Here is a 25,963-nt window from a genome sequence, read left to right as displayed (position 1 = left end):
CAAGTGTATTGAAGACGAAAGGGTATGGACACCGTCGTGACCATTGGGGAAGGTTATCTTTCAGTCTATCTTCGTACCGGCTTCTAATAGTTCACTTTTCATGCCCTCGCTTTTGCATTCTATATTATTTCGATATGTACCGCTCTATGCTATCTCCATACGGAACTCCTGTCGGACATATTGACTGCTCTGCGGGTGGTGGACCATAGTGAGACCTCGCGAAAGAGCCTGCGTAAACAGATCGAATAAAGGCATGATGATTGCAGCGAACGAGATTGTGTGAATAAAAAAAATGACATTCATTGTATGAAACGAATGCGCTACTTCGATTTTTCAGGCAAATAAAAGAGATTACTTTTCACGCACAGTGTCGAATAATAGAACACCCCGCCTAAAAAACGAGAAGTAAAATTATCGCAGAGCCAATCTAGCGAGGACTGTCTTAAATGTTATGCGAGTGCCGGCGTTCGATGGCCGCCTGGAGTCGTGGCTAAATAAGAGCGCTCTGCAGGAGCACGGAAAGCTGCCAGTTGTGATAGCACTCCGTTGCTTTCATATATTACTTATTGATTTACTTCAGTCAGCGCTAAGGTTAAAGCTTGGGCGAGTTGGTTCAAATACATGATTAAAAACACAGCGCAAACAACGGCAGGAAGAAAGGAAGAGACAGGACAGAGCGCTGACTTACAACTGATCTTTATTAGGAAATGCGAACAAATATATATCATGGCAGGCAAATAACACGTGTCCATCACAATATCAAAAAATTCGCACAAGCGTCGCCATCACCATATCGCTACTGTCTCACCGCACACGTGTTCATCCTACAGATAAGAAGTCCATCTCTTTTTGAGAGAGGGTTACAGATGCCCTACTTACACATTGATCTTTCAGACGTGCAATTTCAGCCGCTTCCATTATCTCCCTAGTTTTTCTTTCTTTGTGCCTGGCTAGGATTTTTGTGTCGCGAAACTGCGGTGTGCACCCACAATCCCTACAATGGATGCCAAGGTGGCCGCTAATAGTATTTTTCACGTTGTACTCGTGCTCCTTCAATCTTGTGTTCACGCACCTTCCTGTTTGGCCCACGTATATCCTTCCACAGGACAGCGGGATCGAATAAACTACATTTTCCGCGCAAAGTATGTAGCTAAATTTATGATTTACTGCGCAGAGCTGCGGCACTCTTGCGGGTTTATTCACTTGCGCACATATGGACAACAGCTTTATCGGCGCAGAGAACAGCACTCTGACGTTGGCATGCTTCCCTATCTTTTTCAAATTGTGTGCGATCCCATGCATATACGGCACAACGGTACACTTTTTATTTCTGTTGCACTCCGATAACGATAGCCGGCCCTGGGTATGCTTTAGCTTTTTTAAAATAGATTCTGCGACAGAAATTAACAGATGTGATGGATAAGCTGCTGCCTTAAGGCGTTCAAGTTGTTTACTGAAGCTCTCTGAAATTAAGTGGCGACAAGACTTCTTTAGGGCATTAGTAAAGCACATAGTGGCAATAGACCTCTTTACCAATTTAGAATGGCAGGAATCAAAAGGTAGCAATGGTTTACTGGCTCGTGGCTCATACTCCCAGCAAATGTGATCTGTTTCAAATTTAAGCTTTAGATCAAGAAACCTAATGACCTGCCCCACTGGTAATTCATGCGTCAAAACAAGTGGCTGGAAATGCTTTCGAAATTCATTTAGCACTTCTAACATTAGTGGTTGTAGGCCTGATTCGTCCGTCTGAAAAATAACTAAGAAATCATCTACGTAGCGGAAGACCTTGGTCAGCCTTAAAACATTCATGTGGTCGTGCACTTGCCTATCTAGATGTGCTAGGAAAAGATCACTTAATATCGGAGCTATGCTAGATCCAATGCAGACCCCATTTGTCTGGATGTAAACCCTGTCATTCCATGTTGTAAAAGTCGAATTAAGGTACATGGTTAAAAGCTCTAAAAAACTGCCAACCGCTAACCCTGTGTCGTTCTGAAAGGCGGTTGCACCATGCTTATCTATACACTCTTCAATACACAGCATAAGTCGACTATGAGGCAAAGAATAGTAAAGGTCCTTTACATCCAATGAGCATGCCATGTAGCTTTTGTCGTTACAGGTATCTAAAAACGCAATCACATCGTCAGAATTTCGCACAATAAAGGGGTCATTTACTTCCAATTTCCTTAACTTTTCTTGCAGAAACGAAGACAAACATTTCTGCCACGTACCATTTTCCGATACTATTACCCTTAATACTTTGCGCGGAAAATGTAGTTTATTCGATCCCGCTGTCCTGTGGAAGGATATACGTGGGCCAAACAGGAAGGTGCGTGAACACAAGATTGAAGGAGCACGAGTACAACGTGAAAAATACTATTAGCGGCCACCTTGGCATCCATTGTAGGGATTGTGGGTGCACACCGCAGTTTCGCGACACAAAAAATCCTAGCCAGGCACAAAGAAAGAAAAACTAGGGAGATAATGGAAGCGGCTGAAATTGCACGTCTGAAAGATCAATGTGTAAGTAGGGCATCTGTAACCCTCTCTCAAAAAGAGATGGACTTCTTATCTGTAGGATGAACACGTGTGCGGTGAGACAGTAGCGATATGGTGATGGCGACGCTTGTGCGAATTTTTTGATATTGTGGTGGACACGTGTTATTTGCCTGCCATGATATATATTTGTTCGCATTTCCTAATAAAGATCAGTTGTAAGTCAGCGCTCTGTCCTGTCTCTTCCTTTCTTCCTGCCGTTGTTTGCGCTGTGTTTTATTCAGTCAGCGATCGTCCCAAACATTAACATTCTGATTAGCAGAAGTTGTTACTGCGCTCTGGGTCTAACTTAATTAAAAAAATTGAAGCGGGAAATAACCTAACTAAGCAAACGAGGAAATGTGAGCCCAAAATTAGATTCCCAATGAGATACGTGATCATGTCGTTTAGCTGGGGTCTTTTGTTTCAAACATACGCTCTTTCTGGCCTATATATTGCCGGCGACATGCAATCAAGAGGCCCGCATGCTGTTGATAGAAGAAAACATCGTACACAACTATTCGAGGATGGCCCAACTGCAGTTTCCTCGTGGGTCGATGTCGTGGCCGGAGAGCCAGGGCTATGAGTTTTGTTCATACTGACGCTGTTAGTAGTCGAGGATTTTGTGTGGGGGGGGCTGCCATATACCGTAGTGAGATTTGCCCACAGTGGGTGGGTAAATCCCACTGCATCTATGTGCCATTCTTCCCACCACTCTGACAACTCACCACTACACCCACTACTGTTCCAGCCGCCACTCCTACTTCATCCACCCACTTCATTCCCATTTCTGCTATCTTTAATCCCTTTTCACCATTTAGAGCTGGCCGTTTTTTTCTTTTAAATCGAGCGAATGAAAAGTGCTCAATATCTTCCTAAAAAAGACCGAGGTAAAATATGGCAAACACTAAAAGATCAGTCTGTGAAGAGCCTGTATGTTTACATTTTCTGTAGTAGAGGATTGCGTAGGCGAGATATGCCTGATATGACGCACCCGTTCACTACAGCTGTAGTGATTAGGTAGACGAAGGTTGTGTCGTACACGAAAACACTTTCCTACCTTATCTATATCCCGATATCTTTGCGTGGCAATTTTACTCGATGACTGTAAACGCAATATTCAGGCTAACGTCTGTTTATACTTCTTTGCTCGCCCTTAATCATAGCAGCTAGTATTAGTGGTATTAAACCCGCAATAAAATTTATGATATTGCACGTGTCCATGTTTTTTGTTCATATTAGTATAACTCACTCTCGAGCACTGAACGCCTGCGTTGCTGTTTAGTACGTCGTAGCCTGTGCCTCTTTCGACAGAATGGAGACCTGGTGGCTTTATTTCCATTTTACCCGAAGTTATGTTGGTAACTAATTTAGGTAAATGGTAGTTAACTATGGTTGCGCACTCAAACACGAGGACATGGCAAACACGAACGAGCACGAACGTACGACAAACTTGATTTTTTCTTCGTAGTGAATGAATACGTTTTAAGTACGCAATTATAGTTACCTACCAAGTATTAAACAACTCAACCAGCAGCAAGTTTTATTGAGCTTCATGCAAAGCTGGTTACAGCTTTACAAGTCCAGTTAAACCCCACCCAGAAGACCGAAGCGTGGCGACCGACAACTGGCGTGACTAAACAAACAGTCCCGCTTTTCTACTATAGGCTTAATAATGCTCTCTGAAAGTGCTCTCGGGGCATACAGTTCGTGACGTCAGTATGAAGTGCGTGCTCTTTCGTGCAGCCTTTTGCACACCCGCCTTTGAGGAGGAAAGTTGTACCCGGCAATAAGTCAACACTGCTTTTTTCTTTAGCATGCTGTAATGTATTTCTTAGCTTTGCTTACTTCAACCAAATATATATAGACTACTTCGCTTATACATTGGTCGAGTTTGTACAGCTTGCCCGTGTGAATGGTGACGTATGTTTGGGCCAAAGAAATTGATACAACACTGACCGATGATGATAAGCCTGGCAACTGTGGTGCTCCGGAAGACCTTGCCGGTGAGCCTGTGCTTGGCTTGACAGTAGTATTTGCGGTGACTGTCGGATGCCGGGTCCACCTTGCGGACATGCAGTTCTCCAGATGGAAACACTGTGAAGCGACCACCTGCAAAATCAATCAATCAATCAATCAATCAATCAATCAATCAATCAATCAATCAATCAATCAATTAACCAATCACTCAATCAATCAGGAACTCAGCGCTTACCTTGCATGTACATCAATCCTGCAGTATGAAAGACGCCAATAAATGCGCACACGTTTCATGCATGATATTACATGATCTCGCATGGGAGTCTTAAATCATATGAATCAACATTTTGTGGTGCTGGTGTTTATTTATATCTATACAAGCTCTTTGAAGTGCAATGGTGTCGTGTCCATGGTATGGTCACTGCACGCGTATGTATAACTAAAAACAATTTCAATTTTTTTCGCACACGGCGGGTATTAAATGTCCTCTCTTACTACAACGCAGGGTCCTACTACAAGCAAGAATCCCTCGCTATCATTGAGAATAAAAAAAAAACCGTCTGTAGAACTTGCTAGCCTTCACGTGTCATTAGGAGACGCCGGGTGCTTGCAATATATTTCCCTAAACCGGAAGAGATATACAGATATCGTGATCGAAGTTTTTTCGCAGAGACTCCCATGCTCGAACAAAAAAGCAACATTCCCAGGATTTTCCCATCAGCGAGCCCGAAGGGATAATGAATGATGATGAGATCGTGCAAATTGCATCTCCTGCGAACGACACCTGCAGTGACTCGATGCTGGGCTTCTAGTCGCGTCTTAAGCGCCGGGCAGCTCAAGGAGCGAAGAGCACTTAGGTGAAGCGGGGAACAGAGAAAGCCATTAGACCCGATGCCACCATCAAGCATGTTTCAAAAACGATTACGCCATCGCGAGCGTGTGTGTTCGCACCAATCACCTGAGCCACGGCCAGCCATTCTGTGAAAGCCCCTGCCATTATACCAGTTGGCACTGCGGTTAATGCATCACATTTGCAAGACAACAGAACACTGAATGATAACGAGGAAAGAAAAGACGGCTTTATGGCACATGAAGGTTCGTGTCAAAATGCTGCGGAGTTAGACACTCCACTTGCTAAGGACCGCATAAGTAACACGTTAAAACATTTAAAAACGGCACTTTTTTTTTTCCTCCAAGGAAACCTCCGAGGTTTCATGGAGAAACGTTAGAGTACTTGCGCCCTTTCAGCGGACAACAATGAACTGTACGTGCCCGTGTAGTTGTTACACGATGGGCCAACGAACATAGTTAACAAATGTCTCTGTTGCGTATGCGTTTTCTACATACCCCGCAACAAAGATATTGCTGACATCTACCGCTCATTAGCGACCCGCTCAAGGAATTAGAAATGGAGTTGATTTCAATGCAACCTCAGTGTATATAGGTCATTTGCGCCCTTCAAGATTCATATCGCCGTTTACATACACAGTAAAAGCTCATTAATTTTCTTTCCTGAGGACTGCACAAACTGTTCAAACTAAACAAAAGCTCAGTTATCAAAAGTACCAAAAATACAAATAAATAACCGAAAGATACCACGTGCCTTCGTAATCGACATATTGCGAAGCATGCGGAGGAAAAGTGATTGTTTTGTAATAAGCGAAACGTTACGAAATGACGCTAAAATCTGTACGAATGTTTTACGCACACATACACCTTACAGTTGCATTTGTTTTACGCTGTTTACACTTGCGTAACAATCCCAACAGCAGAATGAATGTTAGCTAGATGAGAGACCATAAACTGATATGTAGCGCTTGTGCTTGCGAGAATGACAGTGCAATATACACAAACGAAATTCAGTGGATGGCACCTAACTACTATAGACGTTGATAAAACTTTACGGTTCTATCATATGAGTACATATGTACCGTTAATAAATTGGATAGTCGGCATTGCAACCACAATTGTTAAATCACAAGCATTACACCCGAAAAGTGTCTTTTTCCGAAACCGGGTCGAGACGTGGCCTCGCTCTGTGGTAGAATGTTTGATTGCCACGCAGAATACGACCGTTCAACGTATGCTAAGCGTGCAAGTTTTGTACGTATCTTTTGAGTAAATTTGTAATGTGTCACTCAATAAAAATTAAAACACAGTCATCTTTCATCCACTTGTTTCGAATTACATCGATTATCAAGGTGCGTGGAATACACAAAGTTTTTTCTTACCACCCTCGCGTTAAAATTACCGCGGTTTGTTCTGTGGCACATACTCACGCGTGGTATACGATTAGGTGCCACACGTGGCTGGTGGAAAGGGCTCGACGACGTAGGTGATGGGATTGTCACATTCATGTCATGGCCAGTGAGCCATATTCGTCAAACCATTTTACCCTCCCTTATTAGACGCGAAGCAGCTGTTTCATTCATGTGTGTGACGCCATACGCACGTGCGTCTGTACGAACGCACCGCAAAGCGTTCCCCTCGCCGCAGGTGTTGAAGCGGTGCCAAGTAGGTCATGCCGCACCTGCTCGTTTACGTCACTCTCCACTAGCAGTGCACGCTGACGTCACTTTCTCCCGCACCTGCCACGCGCTCGCCACAGCGGCCGCAGCTCCCACCTCATTCGTTCGACCGCAACACCTGCCGCTACCGCCACTCACTCCACTACCTCGAATGCTGCTCGCTACACCCCCGACTCGTTGGTTCATGTGCAATAAACCTGACGTGTGCCTAACATACGCATTGAAGCATGTCTGTGTACGTCCAAGATCAAGGCCAGCGATCCCTTCAAACGAATATTCCAGCGCTCACCGCTGCACCTGCGTTAGCGCCATCCAACCCATGACACCACCCGTGTACAATGCTGCTGCTTCGCATACCATCAGTGTTCCCATTGGGAAGATGGTGTGACATACACAGAACTTTATTTAATCACCAGAGAGACTAGTTGAATACAGAAATAAAAACCCCTCAACCTGTAGGCAGCTCCACCCAGGTCGGCACAGGAAGGTGAAGGCACTCCACAATGGCCCGGGCCTTCCGGACAGCCAGTAGTTGTACACCCAAGTCCGGGCTGAGTAAGCTCCGCTGCCACGGGTCTTCGTCCCATAAATCAGCGTTCACATTCGCAGGACACTGCCAGAGCATGTGGGCTAGCGAGTCATTCTCGAGGCTACAACGAAAACACTCTTCATGAAAGTACGGCCCTATCCTACGATAGGTTCTAGGGCAGAGATATGTACCTGGCTGTAGGAGTCGAAAAGTAATTCCTTGAGCTTGGTTGAGCGTACCATTAAGAAGGGGAAAATGCCGCTGACTGAGATTGTAGCTGGACGTAATCTCATGGGACGTGGTCAAAGGATCCTTTGTCCCCACACGGTTCGTGAGTTCACGTGCAAAAGTGTGAGCACTGACATTAGGATGCCAGTGCGCTAGACCCCAAGAGAAATTGTGACCACTAACCCATCTCACCTGTTTGCGACTACTCCGGATGAGCCTAGTCACCTGCTGTGAAATCAAAACTCCGGTGAAGGCCCGAACGGCTGATCTGGAATCAGAGTGAATAACATGTGCCTCCTGAATATCTAACGCAATGGCAACCTCATCTGCAACTGTCACTTGACCTGTACAGACTGAGGCCCGGGACACCAGCTGTCCTTTACCGTCGACGACTGACACCCCAAAGACTCGCCGCGTACAGTACTGCACAGCGTCCACAAAAAGCACCGTTTTAGTATAACTAACTACTTTTCGAAGAATAGCTGGAGCTGGAGCCACACGGTGGCCTGCATTGGTGCACCGGATGAACGTGCACGGAAGATGGTCGTAGGAATTTTTATTTTTAAACCTCAAATTAATGGGGTGGCCACGGTTGCATCCCGTATAGGCGTACAGACAGACAGACAGACAGACAGACAGACAGACAGACAGACAGACAGACAGACAGACAGATAGATAGATAGATAGATAGATCATTATCATCATCAGCCTGACTACGTCCACTGCAGGACAAAGGCCTCTCCCATGTTCCGCCAGTTAACCCGGTCCTGTGCTTGCTGCTGCCAATTTATACCCGCAAGCTTCTTAATCTCGTCTGCCCACCTAACCTTCTGTCTCCCCCTAACCCGCTTCCCTTCTCTGGGAATCCAGTTAGTTACCCTTAATGACCAGCGGTTATCCTGTCTACGCGCTACATGCCCGGCCCATGTCCATTTCCTCTTCTTTATTTCAACTATGATACCTTTAACACCCGTTTGTCCCCTAATCCACTCTGCTCTCTTCTTGTCTCTTAAGGTTACACCTACCATTTTTCTTTCCATTGCTCGCTGTGTCGTCTTCAATTTAAGCTGAACCCTCTTTGTAAGTCTCCAGGTTTCTGCTCCATAGCTAAGTACCGGCAAGATACAGCTGTTATATACCTTCCTCTTGAGGGATAGTGGCAATCTACCTGTCATAATTTGAGAGTGCTTGCGGAATATGCTCCACCCCATTCTTATTCTTCTAGTCACTTCAATCTCGTGGTTAGACTCTGCGGTTATTACCTGTCCTAAGTAGACATAGTCTTTTACAACTTCAAGTGCACTATTACCTATCTTGAAGCGCTGCTCTTTTCCGAGGTTGTTGTACATTACTTTCGTTTTCTGTAGATTAATTTTAAGACCCACCTTTCTATTCTCTTTGTCTAACTCCGTAATCAAGAGTTGTAATTCGTCCCCTGAGTTACTCAGCAATGCAATGTCATCGGCGAAGCGCAGGTTACTAAGGTATTCTCCTTCTGAAGGCTTCTGAAAACCTCCTGTAAGCGCGCGGTAAATAGCATTGGGGAGATTGTGTCCCCCTGCCTTACACCCTTCTTGATTGGTATTCTGTTGCTTTCTTTATGAAGCACTATGGTAGCAGTTGATCCCCTGTAGATTTCTTCCAGAATGTTTATATATACTTCATCTACGCCCTGATTCCGAAGTTTCTGCATGACGGCTGATATTTCTACTGAATCAAACGCCTTCTCGTAATCTATGACGGCTATGTATAGTGGTTGGTTATACTCTGAGCATTTCTCTATTACCTGATTGATAGTATGAATGTGGTCAATTGTTGAGTAGCCTGTTCGAAATCCTGCTTGTTCCTTTGGTTGATTGAATTCTAATGTTTTCTTTACTCTGTTAGCAATTACCTTTGTAAATAGCTTGTATACTACAGAGAGCAAGCTGATCGGCCTGTAATTTTTCAAGTCCTTGTCATCTCCTTTCTTATGTATTAGGATGATGTTAGCGTTCTTCCAAGACTCTGGTACCCTTCCCGTCAGGAGACACCTCGTAAACAGGGTGGCTAGTTTTTCTAACACAATCTGTCCTCCATCTTTCAGCAGATCTGATGTTACCTGATCCTCACCAGCAGCTTTGCCTCTTTGCATGCTCTCCAAAGCTTTTCTGACTTCTTCTATCATATAGATAGATGATCATATCTCTATCATCTCTATCATATATAGATCTTCTATCATATAGATAGATAGATAGATAGATAGATAGATAGATAGATGATAGATACGTTTAAAGTGCCGGCAGTACGCAAAAAGTGCTTGGCGTTTTATAAATGTCCATGACATCAAATCACTTTCCTTCTCTGGAAGAGTATGTGGAAAGAGTAATTGTTTATAAGAGCAGTGGGAAAGCCGCAACTTCTATCATTTGCGAGATCGTTCACAATGTGAACACTGCTCACGACCTTCGCCTATTAATCCGAGATGCGCTCTAAACCAGTATTTGATTACATATTACCAACAAGGCGACTGTGGGTCATATGTCTTTTTGGGAGCCCGGGGAATTTCGCCGGGCTGGATATGTTGTTCTCACTCTTTTGTGTCGCATATCTGCGGCGCGCGCTTCGTGCTCGGTGTGCTGTGAGGAACGTCCAAATTAACCGGGTTGCGGCCAAATATGTCACAGCCAACGAGAGTTTGATGCCAATAAACAACCACGCCAGCGCTGGTTGAGCACGTACCCAAGAGCACGTACGAAGTTTCCAGCTTTTGTGATTTAGGTAGAATTAAGGAGCGTTTAGTTATTATCTAAATAAAGTGATATTAAAATCACAAATTACGACCACTTGTTTCGAAGCTTTATCATTTTGAATAAGTTTTTAGCCGGTTTAATATTTCACCTGTTTTATTTGACGTCCACAAGAAAATGAACAGTATGGTTTATTTCGGAAATAGTGGCAAACAAAAAAAGTCCTCAAATTTATCGTATGTTACTGTCGACTTAATAAAAATGCAAATACTGGTCATAAAGCCTCTTTCTTTCCGGAGCAGAAGCAAGCTAGCTCTTTAAGAGAGCATCTACTGAATAGCTCTGCCATCGGATATAAGCAAGTGGATTGTCTGATGTGCCTCAATCGTTTGGTTCTTTGTGCTTGCACGGCGGTAAATTGTAATATTACCAGCCACTAAGTCAACATTGCTACACCCATAAGAAGGCAAAGTTAGCCAATGGAGCTGAAGCTAAGCGGCGTGAGACCAAGACTGCCTTTGTGCTGTGTATAACTATAGCAGAAGCTGGTGGCTCTAAGTTTGACATCTTAAGAAACACTCTTAGGAATTGAAAAAAAAAATAGACGGAAAAGAAAAGACATACGTCACAAAAACCTGGCTCAAAAAAGCCTAATAAAAGAGATCTAGAAATTGAAAGATGGTAGACTGCAGCCTATCGAAAAAAAAAGGCGTCTTTTCAGTAGAGAGTTTTTCAGAGCGACAGCTGAGCGGGTGACACAGGAAAGAAGGAAATTATAAAAAAAAGATTTAGGCGAACACGAAGTGCAAGCAACAGTGAAGGAACTGTGATGCTACTAGGCTCACGACGAAGAACGTCGCGTGGGGGAACGGGGCGAAGCCGGCCTGCAAAGCTGTTGCCAGTTGCAAAAAAAAAAAACAAACAAAACAAAACAGATAAAGACAACCAACTTAGGGTCACTTTGATCGCGCTTAGTGGGTGAACTAGAATGTGTACAAAGCGTACATAACTTGGAATATATAAGAGCGGGTGCATAAGACTACTGCCACAGCCTTCCATTCCGGCGGCTCTTATTTCTCGGCCTCGCTGTCATCTCATCGTCCTGCTACCCATCTGGAGAAAAATCTCGGTGGACGGCGTCGCTTCACACTGCGCCTCCAGACACGAGGACCGAGACGGAATAAAATTTCTCGAAATTTTTCATAGCTATAAGGCACGCGCGTGTACACCTGGAGAGGGGACATTGATCATACTCCGCGAAGAGACATCGCGCTCTTACACTCTACTTTTGCTCTTCTTTTCATCGAAAAAAAACGCGTTTTTCTAGTTTCCTGCAAAGTCTGTTCGGGAGCCAGAACTTCGAGGCTTTCTTTCTTATAACGCTTCGCCGATGCCCGATACGTTCTTCAGCTCGCCCACGCCGCACAGTTCGAGCCGTGCCTGGCAGGCTTAGTTCCGCATGAACGAACACGACGTGAAATCCGGGCAGTCGTCCACACTTGTCGCCGCGAAGCGGTGGATATCGATATGTCCTGTCGCAACGTTACGTCACCCGGCACTTGAAATATAGTTGCTCGTCGTAGTTGAGTAGTTGCAGCAAACGTAGACAACGAGGAGAACCTTTGTGGTCCTCGACCAGATGATCAGATAGGGAGTCATAATAGGGCACTTGCCACGTAACTTCTCTGGGTTATGCGTCGTGACTATTTAGGATTATGAGTTCAAATCAGCGCAACCAACAGGAGGTTACAGAAGAGAGCCCACATAGTTCTTCCTCTGCGTCCTCTTTTGTGTTTTGTCAGCTGCGCTGATTTGCACTCATAATCATGTTTTACCAACACGCCCAATTCTAGAATCTTCCAGGATTCAACAAGAAGGGCGCATATCTGGAGACGCACAACTAAGAGAGGCCATTCATAAATTGAGGCATAGGCTTTCTTGAAACATCTTCGTTTTGGCTTCCTTATAAAACCAATCCAGTAGTAACTAATTCCCACGACAGCACAGTTCGTTGCATTAGTGCTATTGCGTAGTTCTTGAGGGATGACTGGACAGATGCTCGAAAGTTGCAAACCCTTTTGAAAGACGACTATGTGAACATAGCGGAGACTTGCTGACCGCTTTCAGAATCGATTTACGAAGATACTGTTTGAAGACATGCAGTTACAGATCTTTAAGTTTTGAGTCACGCATGTCAGACAAAAAATTGTGCGCCCTTAAGTTTTGCCTTTAAGAGCTCCCCGCCATAGCGGTTTTTCGTTGCGAGTGTGTATTTGAAACACTTGGTGTATAAAATCTTTCCGAGCTTGCTATGCACCCACTACACGGCCTTAAGGGTGCTGTAGCGTGTGTGCCTGTTGTAGTGGGCAAATGGCGTTGAAGGATAAACTCATTATGAAGATCCCAAGTTCGGATGCCTGATGGCAATGTACGCTTGTACTACGCATCATTACGGCAATATTTCATGTTGTATTGTGAAGCATGTATACAGGACGAGTGCGTTAGTAATATGTAAACGTTTCATTGCGTTTCCAAGCAATGGAAGTTCATTTTCAGTTTATTAACAGCAGGGGCGTGGTCATGTGGTGTTACACCCGATCGTGACGCAAACGACGAGGGTTTGATCCCCACGCAAACTCAAAAATTTTATTATTTATTTTGTTTGCATCTTTCTCGATTTCTCGTTCACGCAAACATGATGGTTTTTCACTCACAACTAACGATACCGACACTGGCGCCGGCGCCGGCGCTGGCGCCGGAACTTATGCGAAACCATATCTTTAACACTATATCCTTAATACTTTGGTGAATCGTGCCATAAATAGAGCTTTTTTTTTGGTAGCACTACATCTAAAAGCAAGACCTGCAGATTGTTACTGGCAGTTTTTGTCTTTATACAAATGTGCCTTGCAAACATAGATTCAAATTCATCATCAATAATCTCTGTCAAAGGCAAGGTACTAGCCTATATACAAGTAAAAAAGAAAGCAAAATCTGAAAAGACCTCGAAACTCAGAGTAGGGTTCTTTTCTCTTGTGACTTATCGAGTTTGCCCGAAATGTATACTCAAGGCTACACAGACACATGAGCCACCCAATATGTGGCCGAAGCCATATAACTTTCACACAATAATTTCCTCAAAAACCTTTCTTAAACAATTGAATCCCAGCCGTGCCGGCCAAAATGCTTGATGCCCGTGTATATATGTCCTTAACTACGGCGTCTCTCATAATCATGTGGTGGTTTTAGGACGCCAAATTCTAACAATCATCATTTATTTCCTTAAACAAGACAACGCAATATATGCGCAAGAATGATGAACTTCGAGACGAATTCTGGCACGATAATTTAGTAACAGGTGATATAGCATCAGGATTTCTAAAGGAGAATGAATGCAACACATGATCACTCTGCATTAATCAATTGGAATATTTTATTATATATAAGCAATAAAAACCTAATTTACATCAGCTCAGCAATTAACAATCAGCAACAATCGTTGCCGCTTCTTAAGCTTTGGTGATCAAAAAAATTTTCTTTTAGGGCGAAGCTCTTTATAGCATCACCTGGTTGGTCGTTGATTGACGTCACTCTATTCAGTGTGCCACCCCAGTGGCGTATCCTTTATCATTCAATGAATAGCACTGCTCCTTAGAGATGCATGGAAAACTGCAGTTGGGTGATGATATACTAGATGGTGCTGTACGCATTCTATGTCGTCATTACCATTTCTCATCTAGTTTCCTAGATGGCGCTGTCCCATAGCGATACAGTTTTGCGATACAGGCTGGCGATACAGGCTAGCGATACAGGCTGGCGATGCAGATTATAAAGGAAAGACTGCAGGCGTGGATAGAGGATGAGGGGGTGCTGGGGGAACTACAGAATGGGTTTCGGAAACACAGGAGGTTGGAAGACAATCTGTTCTCACTGACGCAGTGCATCGAAATAGCAGAAAAAGAACACAGGCCCCTGTGGCTAGCATTTTTGGATATCAAGGGAGCGTACGATAGCGTGGTTCAAGAGGAATTGTGGGGAATACTGGACACACTAGGCGTGAAACATGTAGTCACTAATCTTTTAAAGGGTGTCTATAAAGGTAACAAGGTAGCTATAAAGTGGGAAAAACAGGTATCCAAGCCTGCAGAGGTAAAACGGGGGCTTAGGCAGGGGTGCCCCCTGTCACCCTTATTATTCATGATGTACCTACAAGGATTAGAGGCAAAATTAGAGGGAAGTGGACTGGGCTTCAACCTCTCTTTAGTCAAACAAGGAAAACTTATTGATCAGGCACTACCAGCATTAATGTACGCAGATGATATAGTGCTAATGGCCAACAACAAGGAAGATTTGCAGAGATTGATGGACATCTGCGGTAATGAGGGAGATAGGTTAGATTTTAGATTCAGTAGGGAAAAATCAAAAGTCATGATTTTCAATGACAACGAAGGTAGTGAGCTTAGAATACAGGAGGTCACGCTAGAGATAACAGATAAATACAAATATCTGGGCGTATGGATAAGCAATGGGACCGAGTATCTGAGGGAACACGAAATATACGTGACGACTAAAGGTAACAGGAATGCATCAGTCATGAAAAATAGGGCACTGTGGGATTACAATAGGTATGATGTTGTGAGAGGAATATGGAAAGGGGTCATGGTTCCTGGGCTGACGTTCGGCAATGCGGTCTTGTGCATGAGATCAGAAGTTCAAGCAAGGTTAGAAATTAAGCAACGTGGAATAAGTAGGCTTGCCTTAGGAGCTCACGGGAATACACCAAATCAGGGAGTACAAGGTGATATGGGATGGACATCATTTGAGGGCAGGGAAGCTAGCAGCAAGATAAAATTTGAGAAGCGATTGAGAGAAATGGGGGAAGAGCGTTGGGCTAGGAAGGTTTTCAGCTACTTGTACATGAAGAATGTCGATACAAAATTGAGGAAGCGAACCAGGAAGTTGATTGGTAAATACTTAGAAAGCAGCAGGTGGCCAAACCAAAAAGAACTATCGGTTAAGAAGAAAGGGAAGGAAACGGAGACTGACATGTGGAGAATGGGCATGATTAAGAAGTCCGCACTAGAGATCTATCGAACTTTTAAGCAGGAAATTGCCAAGGAAAGGATCTATGATAATACTCGGGGTAGTTCTCTACTGTTTGAGGCCAGGACGGGAGTACTACGAACCAAGACATATCGGGCCAAATACGAAGGGGTAGACACAGTATGCAGTGCGTGTGGAGAGGAAGAAGAAACTGCCGAACACTTGATAATGTTCTGTAAAGGGCTTCACCCTATAGTTCAGGATGATGGCGCAGAGTTTTTCAAAGCACTGTGGTTTAGGGACCGGGAGGGCAAAATAAACTTTAAGCGGGTAGACTTAACTAGAAGGAGGTTATCTGATTGGTGGCTAAAGTCAAGGCACGAGTGAAAATTAAACTCTTCACTGCAAAGTAGGAATCCTCAAACTCACTTTTTAAGGGGAAAAAATATATAGTTTTTGGTTCATTAGGTATTACGGCTTGGTGGCGCTAGCCACCGCCCGATCTAAAGGGTACAGCCATATCCATCCAGCCATCCATCCACAGTCCCATCGAACTTTTAAGCAGGAAATTGCCAAGGAAAGGATCTATGATAATACTCGGGGTAGTTCTCTACTGTTTGAGGCCAGGACGGGAGTACTGCGAACCAAGACATATCGGGCCAAATACGAAGGGGTAGACACAGTATGCAGTGCGTGTGGAGAGCAAGAAGAAACAGCCGAACCCTTGATAATGTTCTGTAAAGGGCTTCACCCCTTTACAGGATGATGGCGCAGAGTTTTTCAAAGCACTGGGGTTTAGGGCCAGGGAGGGCAAAATAGACTTTAAGCGGGTAGACTTAACAAGAAGGAGGTTATCTGATTGGTGGCTAAAGTCAAGGGACGAGTGAAAATTAAACTCTTCACTGCAAAGTACGAATCGTCAAACTCACTTTTTAAAGAAAAAAAAGTAAATCTAGTTTTGGGTTCATTAAGTATTACGGCTTGGTGGCGCAAGCCACCGCCCGATCTAAAGGGTACAGCTATGTCCATTCATCCATACATGCAACATGGTTGTTTGGTGAATGAACAATAGATGGCGTTGGATGTGCAGCTGCTCGCCGATTGGCTGCTGCACCGGGTGCGAGCGTCATAAAAGGGCGCTCACTCCTCTCATCTCTCATTCTCCTAAATTATCGCCGTACATGAAGGAGTTCGCTTTCCAGATCGTGCTTGGTTGGATGCATGGATAGACGCACGGACGAATTAAGGCACGGACGGGCGGATGGAAGCATATATGGACGAAAGCAGAGACGGATGAACGCATGGACGGACGGAGGAACGCTTCGGCGTGCCCATCATGATTCACTTCGTGAATATGCTATGATTTTTCTTTTGACAATCACATCGTAATGCCTAATTATGGGTGCTTATGGAACACAAAACGTTTGTGGCGCAGTTGTGAGTCATGAAAAAGGAACAATAAAATAGTGTCACAATGAACCATGAAGGTGTTTTTTTAACATTTCACTCGTAGATTTCTATCTAATATAACCTTGCGATCTTTTTACAGTGAAAGCTGTTATGAGATCGCAAAAAGGCTGATTCTGGCGCCGTAGTTGCCCGTCACTGCCTCCGTCGCATCCGCCGTGTTAAACGTAAAGGCCTTCGCCTTCATGTTTTATATGCATGTAGTCATAAACATCACCAGCAGCCATACTATACGCTAACTGTAGGGCACATTCCACTCCCTTGTTTCAGTGCTTGCTGCGCCCACGTTATCCCCACGAAGATCTGAATATCATGCGCCAATTTAAATTCCTGCCTCCGCTTTTTACGCATGCCTTCTGTTAAAATCCACTCTGTTACTTAAATGGCCACCAGTTGTTTTACCGTATCGCTGCTTGCCCTACCCATTTTATTGGGATGGTAGCGTGGCTGTTTTGATGCTATGTAAATACCCTGTGGATATTTGTGTACGTGTGCATGATGTTGCGTGTTTCAATACTAACTTAATTAAACATTCTCTGGCATGTGAGTGGAACAGGTTCATTTTTTATGACTATAAAAATGAACTCCCATAATTACGTAACAACGTTCCCCAATGGACGTAGAATACTACTACCCCCCGTCTCTCTAAAAACACGGCATATTCACAAAGTGAATGATGATGAGTGGATGAAGCAGTTGAATCGTTCGGTGCTACCTTGAATGACCCGTGACATCGACCATTCACACTTGTAAAGAAGGGCGAGTGGTGTAGAGTTATGTACAATGTTTATCGGTCATAACTGGTATGTTGTGTTGAGTCATGAATTTCAATTTGCCTTCATTACTACTGCTATCAACCGCGGACTTCTAGCACATGTTTTTGCGTGAAGCTGGTGGTGAGCCTCACTACTGCTATGTGGCATCGAATTTAGCCTGAAGTTGGAAAAGGCGAGGTCTGGACACGTTTCCGTCGTGTTTGTTGGTTGTTTTCAGTCATACCAAATGCTTGACAGAACGTATCGACACGTCATCTATTGTACAAGCCAGTCGTTTCTCATGATAATGATCGTCATCGTCTTCATTGTCATCGTAATCAGCGTCATCGTCATGACGTATAGTGCGTTCCTTGCATGTGCTGTGCCGTGATGGCAGAAGGAGAATGTGTGGTGTGGTAGTCGCTTGTTCTGCATCGTCATCAGCATCATTGTCAGAGGTGGCTACGGCGCAAAACAACGCCAACGGACAAGCCTCGACTATAAGGAGCGTCGCCCATAAAACTAGATGAATTAAAAAAAATGCTTAGGACAGCATAAAAATCAAACCTAGGCCCTTTGCCTGGCAACCCGGGTTTTATACCCGGCCACGGCAGCTACGTTTCGAAGGGGGCAAAATACAAGCACACTCCAGCATTCAGGTTTAGATGCGTAATAAAGAACTCAAGTAAATAAAAATTAATCCGCAGTTCTCTTCCATGGTGTGTCTCTCTCACTACAATATTGTAATTTCGGCACCCAAGAGCCGAGAAATTAATCAACAGGGACCGTCCCTTTCCCTGCACTAACAGTGGTTCATATTGGTATCAGATAGAACTGAACTGCGTGATTATATACGCAAGGTTTTTTTTACTAATAATTTTGCGTATTGAACAAGCATGCTTAAACACGAACCCAATAACCCCCTGTCAGCGTGGTCAGAAATAGAACTGTGCTTTGGTAACGCAGGGGATGTCGACCAGAGAACACTAGAAATAAGCGTGCGATAAGAATTACTTGTGTAACACGTGTAACACTATCGTGGTCATTCATTCCGTAGGACTCTACAATACTCATTGGAAGGAAATGTGGCGTGGCGATATTGTTAAGCCATCTTGGGAACGATAAGCGGCACATAGATTTGCCGAATTTCTTTCCTGCGGCTTCGGATGCTTTTGTGACTTTGTTTATTGTTGTTATTAGCTTTTGCTGTGGATTAAAAAAAGGCTAGCATGGAACTTCGTGACCTGATTTGAATTATTGACCTTATAAGATAACGGTGGTGATACGAGGATGCCCAGCTGTTGCCAAAGTTGTTGAATTGTTTCTTTCAAAAAAGCGGCTCAGGCAATTCGATATATATACTATATCCATTATTTGTATGCTGACTGATGCGCTCTGTGTTGCAACTTACAGCAACTCTATTGCCAGACTTGACATTAGTGTGTTATTCTGAAACTCAACGAATCATTCCACCATTACTCGTAGTTTCAAGCAGGGAAACTATGTCTGCGACATATAAAGCTTTGATAATTTTGGATGATATATACGCTGTGTTACAGTTACCCGCCGTTATTGTACACACTTAATTAGGTCCTGGGTAAAGGCTGTCTGTATCCAGAAAACCAGACGCAAAAAGCCTGGTTTTGTGGCTATATCTATCATTTTAGGCGGGATCTGGTGAAGAGTGTACTCAGGTAGCCTTCTCTACCTCCTCACAACCATTAAGATTCCTAAAATTAACTAGAAGGCACTCTGGCGCGGCCATTGTTCAATGCCTCTGAGAATTGTGGGTAGCACACAAAAGTTCCCTTGTCTTCATGCTTACATGCTTCAAGTGCTCTCGTGACAATATTTATTGCTTTGGTTTGGTTTTCTTTCGAATAAAAGAACCAACCTGTGTGAACTTCATGACCCGACTTGAAATAGTGAGCCTAAAAGGTTGAAGTGCTGAACTGCTGAACATATGCTGATTGTCGTTTTGTCATAAAGCAGCTCCAAGCCACGCGAAGCCAAATGAAGTAAAAACAAAATGAAAAGTAGACAAAAAACTAGCGTACTACCCATCATTTCATCGCTGAATGAAGCACCGTGCGTTGCAGCTCCCATGGACACTAGCGCCAGAAATCCCTCTAGTGTGGAGCGAGAGAGGAATAACAACAAGAGGGAAAACAGGCAGCTTAACTAGCCACATGCTCGGTTGGCTATAACTACGTTGGGAAAAAGAAAAATGGGAGTATAAAGAGTATTCATAGAAAATTCTTTGCCCACCACAACTTACCCGAATCCGAGTCGGCGTGAACGACGAGACCGTCATCTCGTACCCATGACGTCACCGTGACGTATTCCTTGACGTAGCTCGGTATCTGGCAGCGTAGGACGCCAGTGTTGCCTTTGATGACAAACTCGTCGTACACTTGCACGTCAAACTCCTGGTTCACGGCTGCGATGAGAGAATATTACGTGTTAGCTCCCCGGCTCTAAATTTCCGCTTTACGCGATTCTGGACAACCAAGCCGTCATGCATGCAGACAGACAAACAAATTAAGTCATCTAGGAAATGTTCTAATTAAGATCTTATAAAAACACAATTAGCGTAATAAGGCTAATAAAATGCGTGAAACCGATAATTGATGCATGATTTAAATAAAATGGGAATGACAGGTGAATCAAATACGAACTATTGTTACAGGGGCATAAAAGTAAATTAAATGCGAATCAATATTGACTCAATGGTTAAAAATATTTATGGAAATAATATCAAGAATGTTACCTTGAATTAAAAGTGAATCAAATAATAAAAGAACACTAAAGACAAATAAAAATTTACGTCGAAGTGAAAACTCAATGTATCATAACGTCTAAAATGACAATATTATTGACAGCAGTGCCCTACTAACCAAGAAATTAAAGTAAATGCACGAGAAAAAATGCGCCTCAGTTGGACGTTTGCAAAATGATCCCGATGACGTAAGACAAAGCGCCTACAAGCAATGACTAGTAATCGATCTAGCTACACTAAATAAGGAACCTTCCGTATATCAAGATACGCAATATAATGCTCATTATTCATTTCCATTTGATTCATGGAAAAAGAACCGCCGGACGTTACAGTGTTAAAAAATAGGTACTGCTACTTACTAAATTTTGATTAAAGTGCTGTCAGAATACTCACTACCCAAGTAGTAACTGCAAGTAATAGAACACATTCTTTTATTACTTTGAGGTAGCAAATATCTGTGTTTACTACCTGCAGTTACTACTTCGGTAGTGAACGTTGTGACATCACTCTATTACCTCACAATTCAGTAAGTAGCACTACCTTTTTTAGGAGCGTACTAAGGGGAATGGTGCGAGTGGTTCAAAAATTAAATTTTCGCCCAGTTAAACTGGACAGGTCGTGCCATCTATCGGGGTCCAGTTTAACCAAGCATGCCCTCAATTGTTAAGGCCATGACTAAGCATTGTTCAATGGCCATTGTTGCTGCAGTGACTCCCGCTACTTTTCCTCTGCTGCTATAGTGTCAGCGGCAACGCGTTAAAGTCGGGCAACGTTGTGCACGGTAACAGTGACGTCAGACTTTTTGTTCAGGCGGGTAATTTACTAACCCGATGCGGACCACTAAAGCGCGATTTTATTTCAAAATAAGCCCTTCCATAGCACAAAAGTAACACTACGAGGTTTCTGGACCACTATTTCAACTACCAATGTCGACTTCAGAGTTTTATAAAGGGACGCTGAAGTCAAATAACAATATACATCAGAGTGAAAGCTTAATGTATGACAACATCTAAAACGTCAATATTATCAACAGCAGTACCCTACTTACCAAAATATTAAGTGGTAAATGCACAATAATACACATACCACCATAGGGCATTTTCTAAATGATTCCAATAACGTCAGACGAACCACCTACAATTATTCACTAGTAATCGATCTAGCAGCACTACATAAAAACCTTCCGTGCATCAAAAGACCCAACAAAATGCTGCGTGTTCGTTTCATGGAAAAAGAGAACCGCCGGACGTCTTCAGGTGGAATGGTGCGAGTGGTTCAAAAATTCACTTTTCGCGTCGTTATACTGAACAAGTCGTGCCATCTAGTGAGCCCAGTTCAACGAAAACACGTCTGTCATCTCGGAGCCAACGGCAGAAAATTGATCAATGACCGTTGTTGCTGCTGTGGCTCCCGCTGCTTTCGCCCCGCCGCGGTGGTCTAGTGGCTAAGGTACTCGGCTGCTGACCCGCAGGGCGCGGGTTCGAATCCCGGCGGCGGCGGCTGCATTTCCGATGGAGGCGAAAATGTTGTAGGCCCGTGTACTCAGATTTGGGTGCACGTTAAAGAACCCCAGGTGGTCGAAATTTCCGGAGCCCTCCACTACGGCGTCTCTCATAATCATATGGTGGTTTTGGGACGTTAAACCCCACATATCAATCAATCAATCCCGCTGCTTTCGTTCTGCTGCTACCTGTGTCGGTGGCCGCGCAGTAAAACGGGTCAACGTTTTGCACGGCAACCATGACTTGAGATAATCCGCTTCTTGAGGCGGGTACTTGAATTGCGTTATCCGGATGCAGACCACTAAAGCTTGATTTTAATTCGAAGTAACTCCTTCCTTGGCACAAAAGTAACACTACGAGGTTTCTGGACCGCTATTTCAAGAATCAACGTCGACTTAATAGTTGCCTTTAGTGCTCTTTTATCACTTCGGCTATCAAGTTTGGGCATGCGAAACCAGGGGGGATGTCTGGGCGACTGAGAGAGAACAAGCAATGCGATGTAACAATGCAATCGACTAATAATGCCAGAATATATGAATAAGTATCTCGCACGAACATAGTCTTTCGTTTTCGCTCTCCTTAGCGTTAGCTAAACAGACTAACTTTTTAGTAGATGTGTGCTCACTGCCGGTTGTTATAACCAAGAAAACTACAAGCATTAATCCACAACTTGCAAAGCGCAACATCGCTCACAGCATCAATTCAAGCAAATGTTTGAAAAGACGAAAAGACGGTTATTTTTTTTCTTTGCGCATGGGTCGTATGTAATAAATCACAGTTGAGAGCCGGGGCTGTCCTTGTGTGCATCTTCAAGTGTTTAGTGCTGTATTGTGCTGTGTCAGTTTCATACGTTATGAATCAAGAGCAACTAGCCAGACTATCCGTTTTGTTGAACTTCATGACAAGTAAAATCTTGCTGAAACTACAATGCCTCGTCTTTCGGGTGATACTGCACACCTTAGGTCTACGGATAGACATAAACGATTTCTGCTTTTCTTGCATAGTGTGAAGGGCTTATTTCTTTCCTTGTTCTTGCTATTATAACACAATTTCGTTCCGTGAAGGGTAGCTAACGAGAGTTAGCTCAGCTTGACTCTTGCGCTTTTATAATAATTATATTTCGTTTTTGTTGAGCACTACCAGCGCCCGCAAATATTTCTCAGGTAAACAGTTGAACATTTTATCAGACTCGTTAACATTAGGGGTGCTGAGTGCTTCCTGTCATACGCATTTATTACAATCGAAAAGATTCAAATGAAGAGGTGCCACGCTAGATCCTATTGTTGGATAAAACTTCGGAAATCCGCGGCACTTCCTCTTGACAGGTGGATGGGCATTATGGTATGACGTCATGAGCAGGACCCCCGCTGACCTCGCATTCAGAGAACATCGCCGAGTGCATGAGCAGTGCTATTTCTTTAGTCCGGAGACGATCGGTTGCAGCGCTTCATTCACCTGGGCGTGGCCTCTCTAGATTTCTTAATTTGTATCCAACTATAGTGGTTTCGACGTCTATAGATAAGATTCTTAAATAACGACTACGTACCATACGCTGTTCGACAGCGGGACTTGTTATTCTATTTCCCGAAATCCTCAGCTCATTTTGTGTAACATTATTACGAAGTAGTGGTTGTCGCGGCTTCATCACAAAAATTTTGAATACTCAAGCTAGGACGCATAACAGCAAGGTACTTGCATTAAATGATCGATTATTTGTTGGCGTTTTGTGGGCCGCTAAGGTGTGACAGCGCTGTGCGTTTAAGGGTGGTATAGCGATTTGCATCTGCACGTGTGCTTGGTTTCGGAGTTTCATATTTATTTCGCATGCACTCATGAAATGATGGTGATTATTGAGCTTGAAAAGCCTGAACTTTACCAAGTAAGTAGTCATGCCGCATGTTGGTAATACAAAGAAAAAAAAGTAGAATAATTTTCCAACATTCTAACTTTCTTAAAGTTAATAAACTTAGGGAGTTGAGACTCACTTTCATTTCATTTCCTTTAAAATACAGGTGTCGTGAACGAAAGCCTAACTGCAAAGTTTTTGCAGCAAGAAACCAGATGCGTAGAACCACGCGGGTAGTATCCAGCCAAAATCGATAATCAGTCGTGTGATGAAAAGAACAAAATCCTTGCAGTTTCCTGTGTATGACCATAAAAGTATATTTGGCTTGTAATGGCCACACAGATGACTTCAATTCCATTACAGCCGGCCTTCTGTTAAACTTAAAACGTAGTATCAAAAGTTTCCAGTGGTCGGGGTCCTCCGGGATTCAACAGATTGCCGAGGTGTTCTCGTATGCAACGTAAACCGTACCAGCTAGCCTATACGAAGGGTTCCGCACACGGATTCCCTCAGACAGTGGAAGCGGAGTGTGAAATCGCGTGCTCGCCAGTGGAACACTCCGGTCGCTAAGCCAAATGCGGTGTGTTCCTTCGAAAACGAGAACGGCAACAGGAAAGAGAAGGAGATCACCGCCGGGGCTCCCGATGACAGATTGGGGCGGTCGATCATCCCGAACAGGCGTGCACCATCTTGCTACTCAGACGGCCGAGCCATCTGCCTCGGCAGCGAGAGACGTATCCGGCGCGTAGCAGGTGACCGGACACGCCACGAAGCGCCTGGAAACATCGCTTTATGGGAAGCGGAGTGAGGGGGCAGGACACGTATCTCCGGTTGATAAGGAAAAGGGGCTGACGAATGCCGGACGGGACGGACAGCGGGCAACGGGAGCTCCCGCTTTTACGCAATCGCCGGGCAGAAAGCGCGAAGAAGCCCGTCTTCGGGAGACGCGAGTAAAACAATCAAAAAGAAGTCCTACTATAATGCTCGAATGAGTACGGAATCCCGCGAAGGCGAAGAACAAAACGTATACGGGAAGGAAAATTCCCGGCCGGGCGACTCGGTTCTTTCGTGCCCGACCGTTTTCTTCGCGCTCGATAGCAATTCACGGCTCGTCAGTTTCTCGGGCGGCGCGACACAATGAGACCGCGAGGAGACGGCCAAGAAATACGAGGTGGGTCGAAAAATAAATGGAGCCTGAGGCTATGAGCAGACGAGAGATGGTTACCGCAGAGCCTGCGCGAAGAAAGAAACGAAAGGTAAAATGGACACCGAGGATAAAAAAGGATGCGCAGCTCGCCGAGGAAGAAGCACGAACAGCTTGGGGACGTGGCGACGTCCGGTAGGAAGAGATAGTTGAATACGGCCGGGGAAGTGACCGCTAAACATGGGGGCGTGTATTGCCCGTGGGCACTCGCGCCAACCGTCCCCGCGTATCCAGCCATTCCAGCGTCTCTCGTAGTTGACAAGAAGACAGTGAAGCCTGGGATGAAGAAGACAAGGGGAAGTGCGCATTTGCCGTGTATAGTATTGAAAATAACTGTCGAAGCCAAACGGTGTACTGTTGTGTTTTTTTTTTCTGAGGAAATTCTCGCAAGCTAAAGAAAAAAAAAACCTCATGCGGTGTGCATCTCTGGATGTCAACCCAAGAAAAAAAAGAATGTTTCTCACAGAAATGTGTGCACCGAACAAGCATAAACACAACGTACCAGCGCAAAACAGGGGCATACAATAAACCCACACGTGCAAGCAAGAAAGTTGAGGCACCGACACGTCAAAGCCCCTTGATGCTCGAAAGACAACAGCGTGAAAGTAACTGTGCGTGTGCTACGAGACCACGCGAAACGAACTCAGCGTAGAAACAAAACAGTGAAAAGCGAGAAAGAGACATTGCAGTGATTTGTAAAAGAATTCTACAAGCTGGGACAGAAAGCAATCAGGAGCACATCGTGTCTTGATCTGAAATGTGGCATGACAGCTGAGCAACAGGACTTGGCAGCAGAGAGAGTGTGATTGGTGCACTCTCGGAGCCAAAACTATGG

General features: G+C 44.2%; 1 protein-coding gene across 1 annotated transcript in view; it reads right to left on the bottom strand.

Moving 5' to 3' along the window:
• LOC119169595 (cell adhesion molecule Dscam1-like) overlaps positions 1-25,963 on the bottom strand; it is a 354,684-nt gene that overhangs the window by 105,999 nt on the left and 222,722 nt on the right. The window contains exons 3-4 of the mRNA XM_075887261.1: positions 20,076-20,237; positions 4,498-4,650 (exon numbers count right to left, since the gene is read on the bottom strand). Of these exons, the coding sequence (XP_075743376.1) occupies positions 4,498-4,650; positions 20,076-20,237 (315 nt within the window). The remainder of the gene's footprint in view (positions 1-4,497; positions 4,651-20,075; positions 20,238-25,963) is intronic.

The sequence above is a fragment of the Rhipicephalus microplus genome, chromosome 2, assembly GCF_043290135.1.
Source record: "Rhipicephalus microplus isolate Deutch F79 chromosome 2, USDA_Rmic, whole genome shotgun sequence".
Lineage (NCBI taxonomy): Eukaryota > Metazoa > Arthropoda > Arachnida > Ixodida > Ixodidae > Rhipicephalus > Rhipicephalus microplus.
Note: the sequence above shows the minus strand (reverse complement) of the source record. Positions and strands in the feature narration are given on the sequence as shown.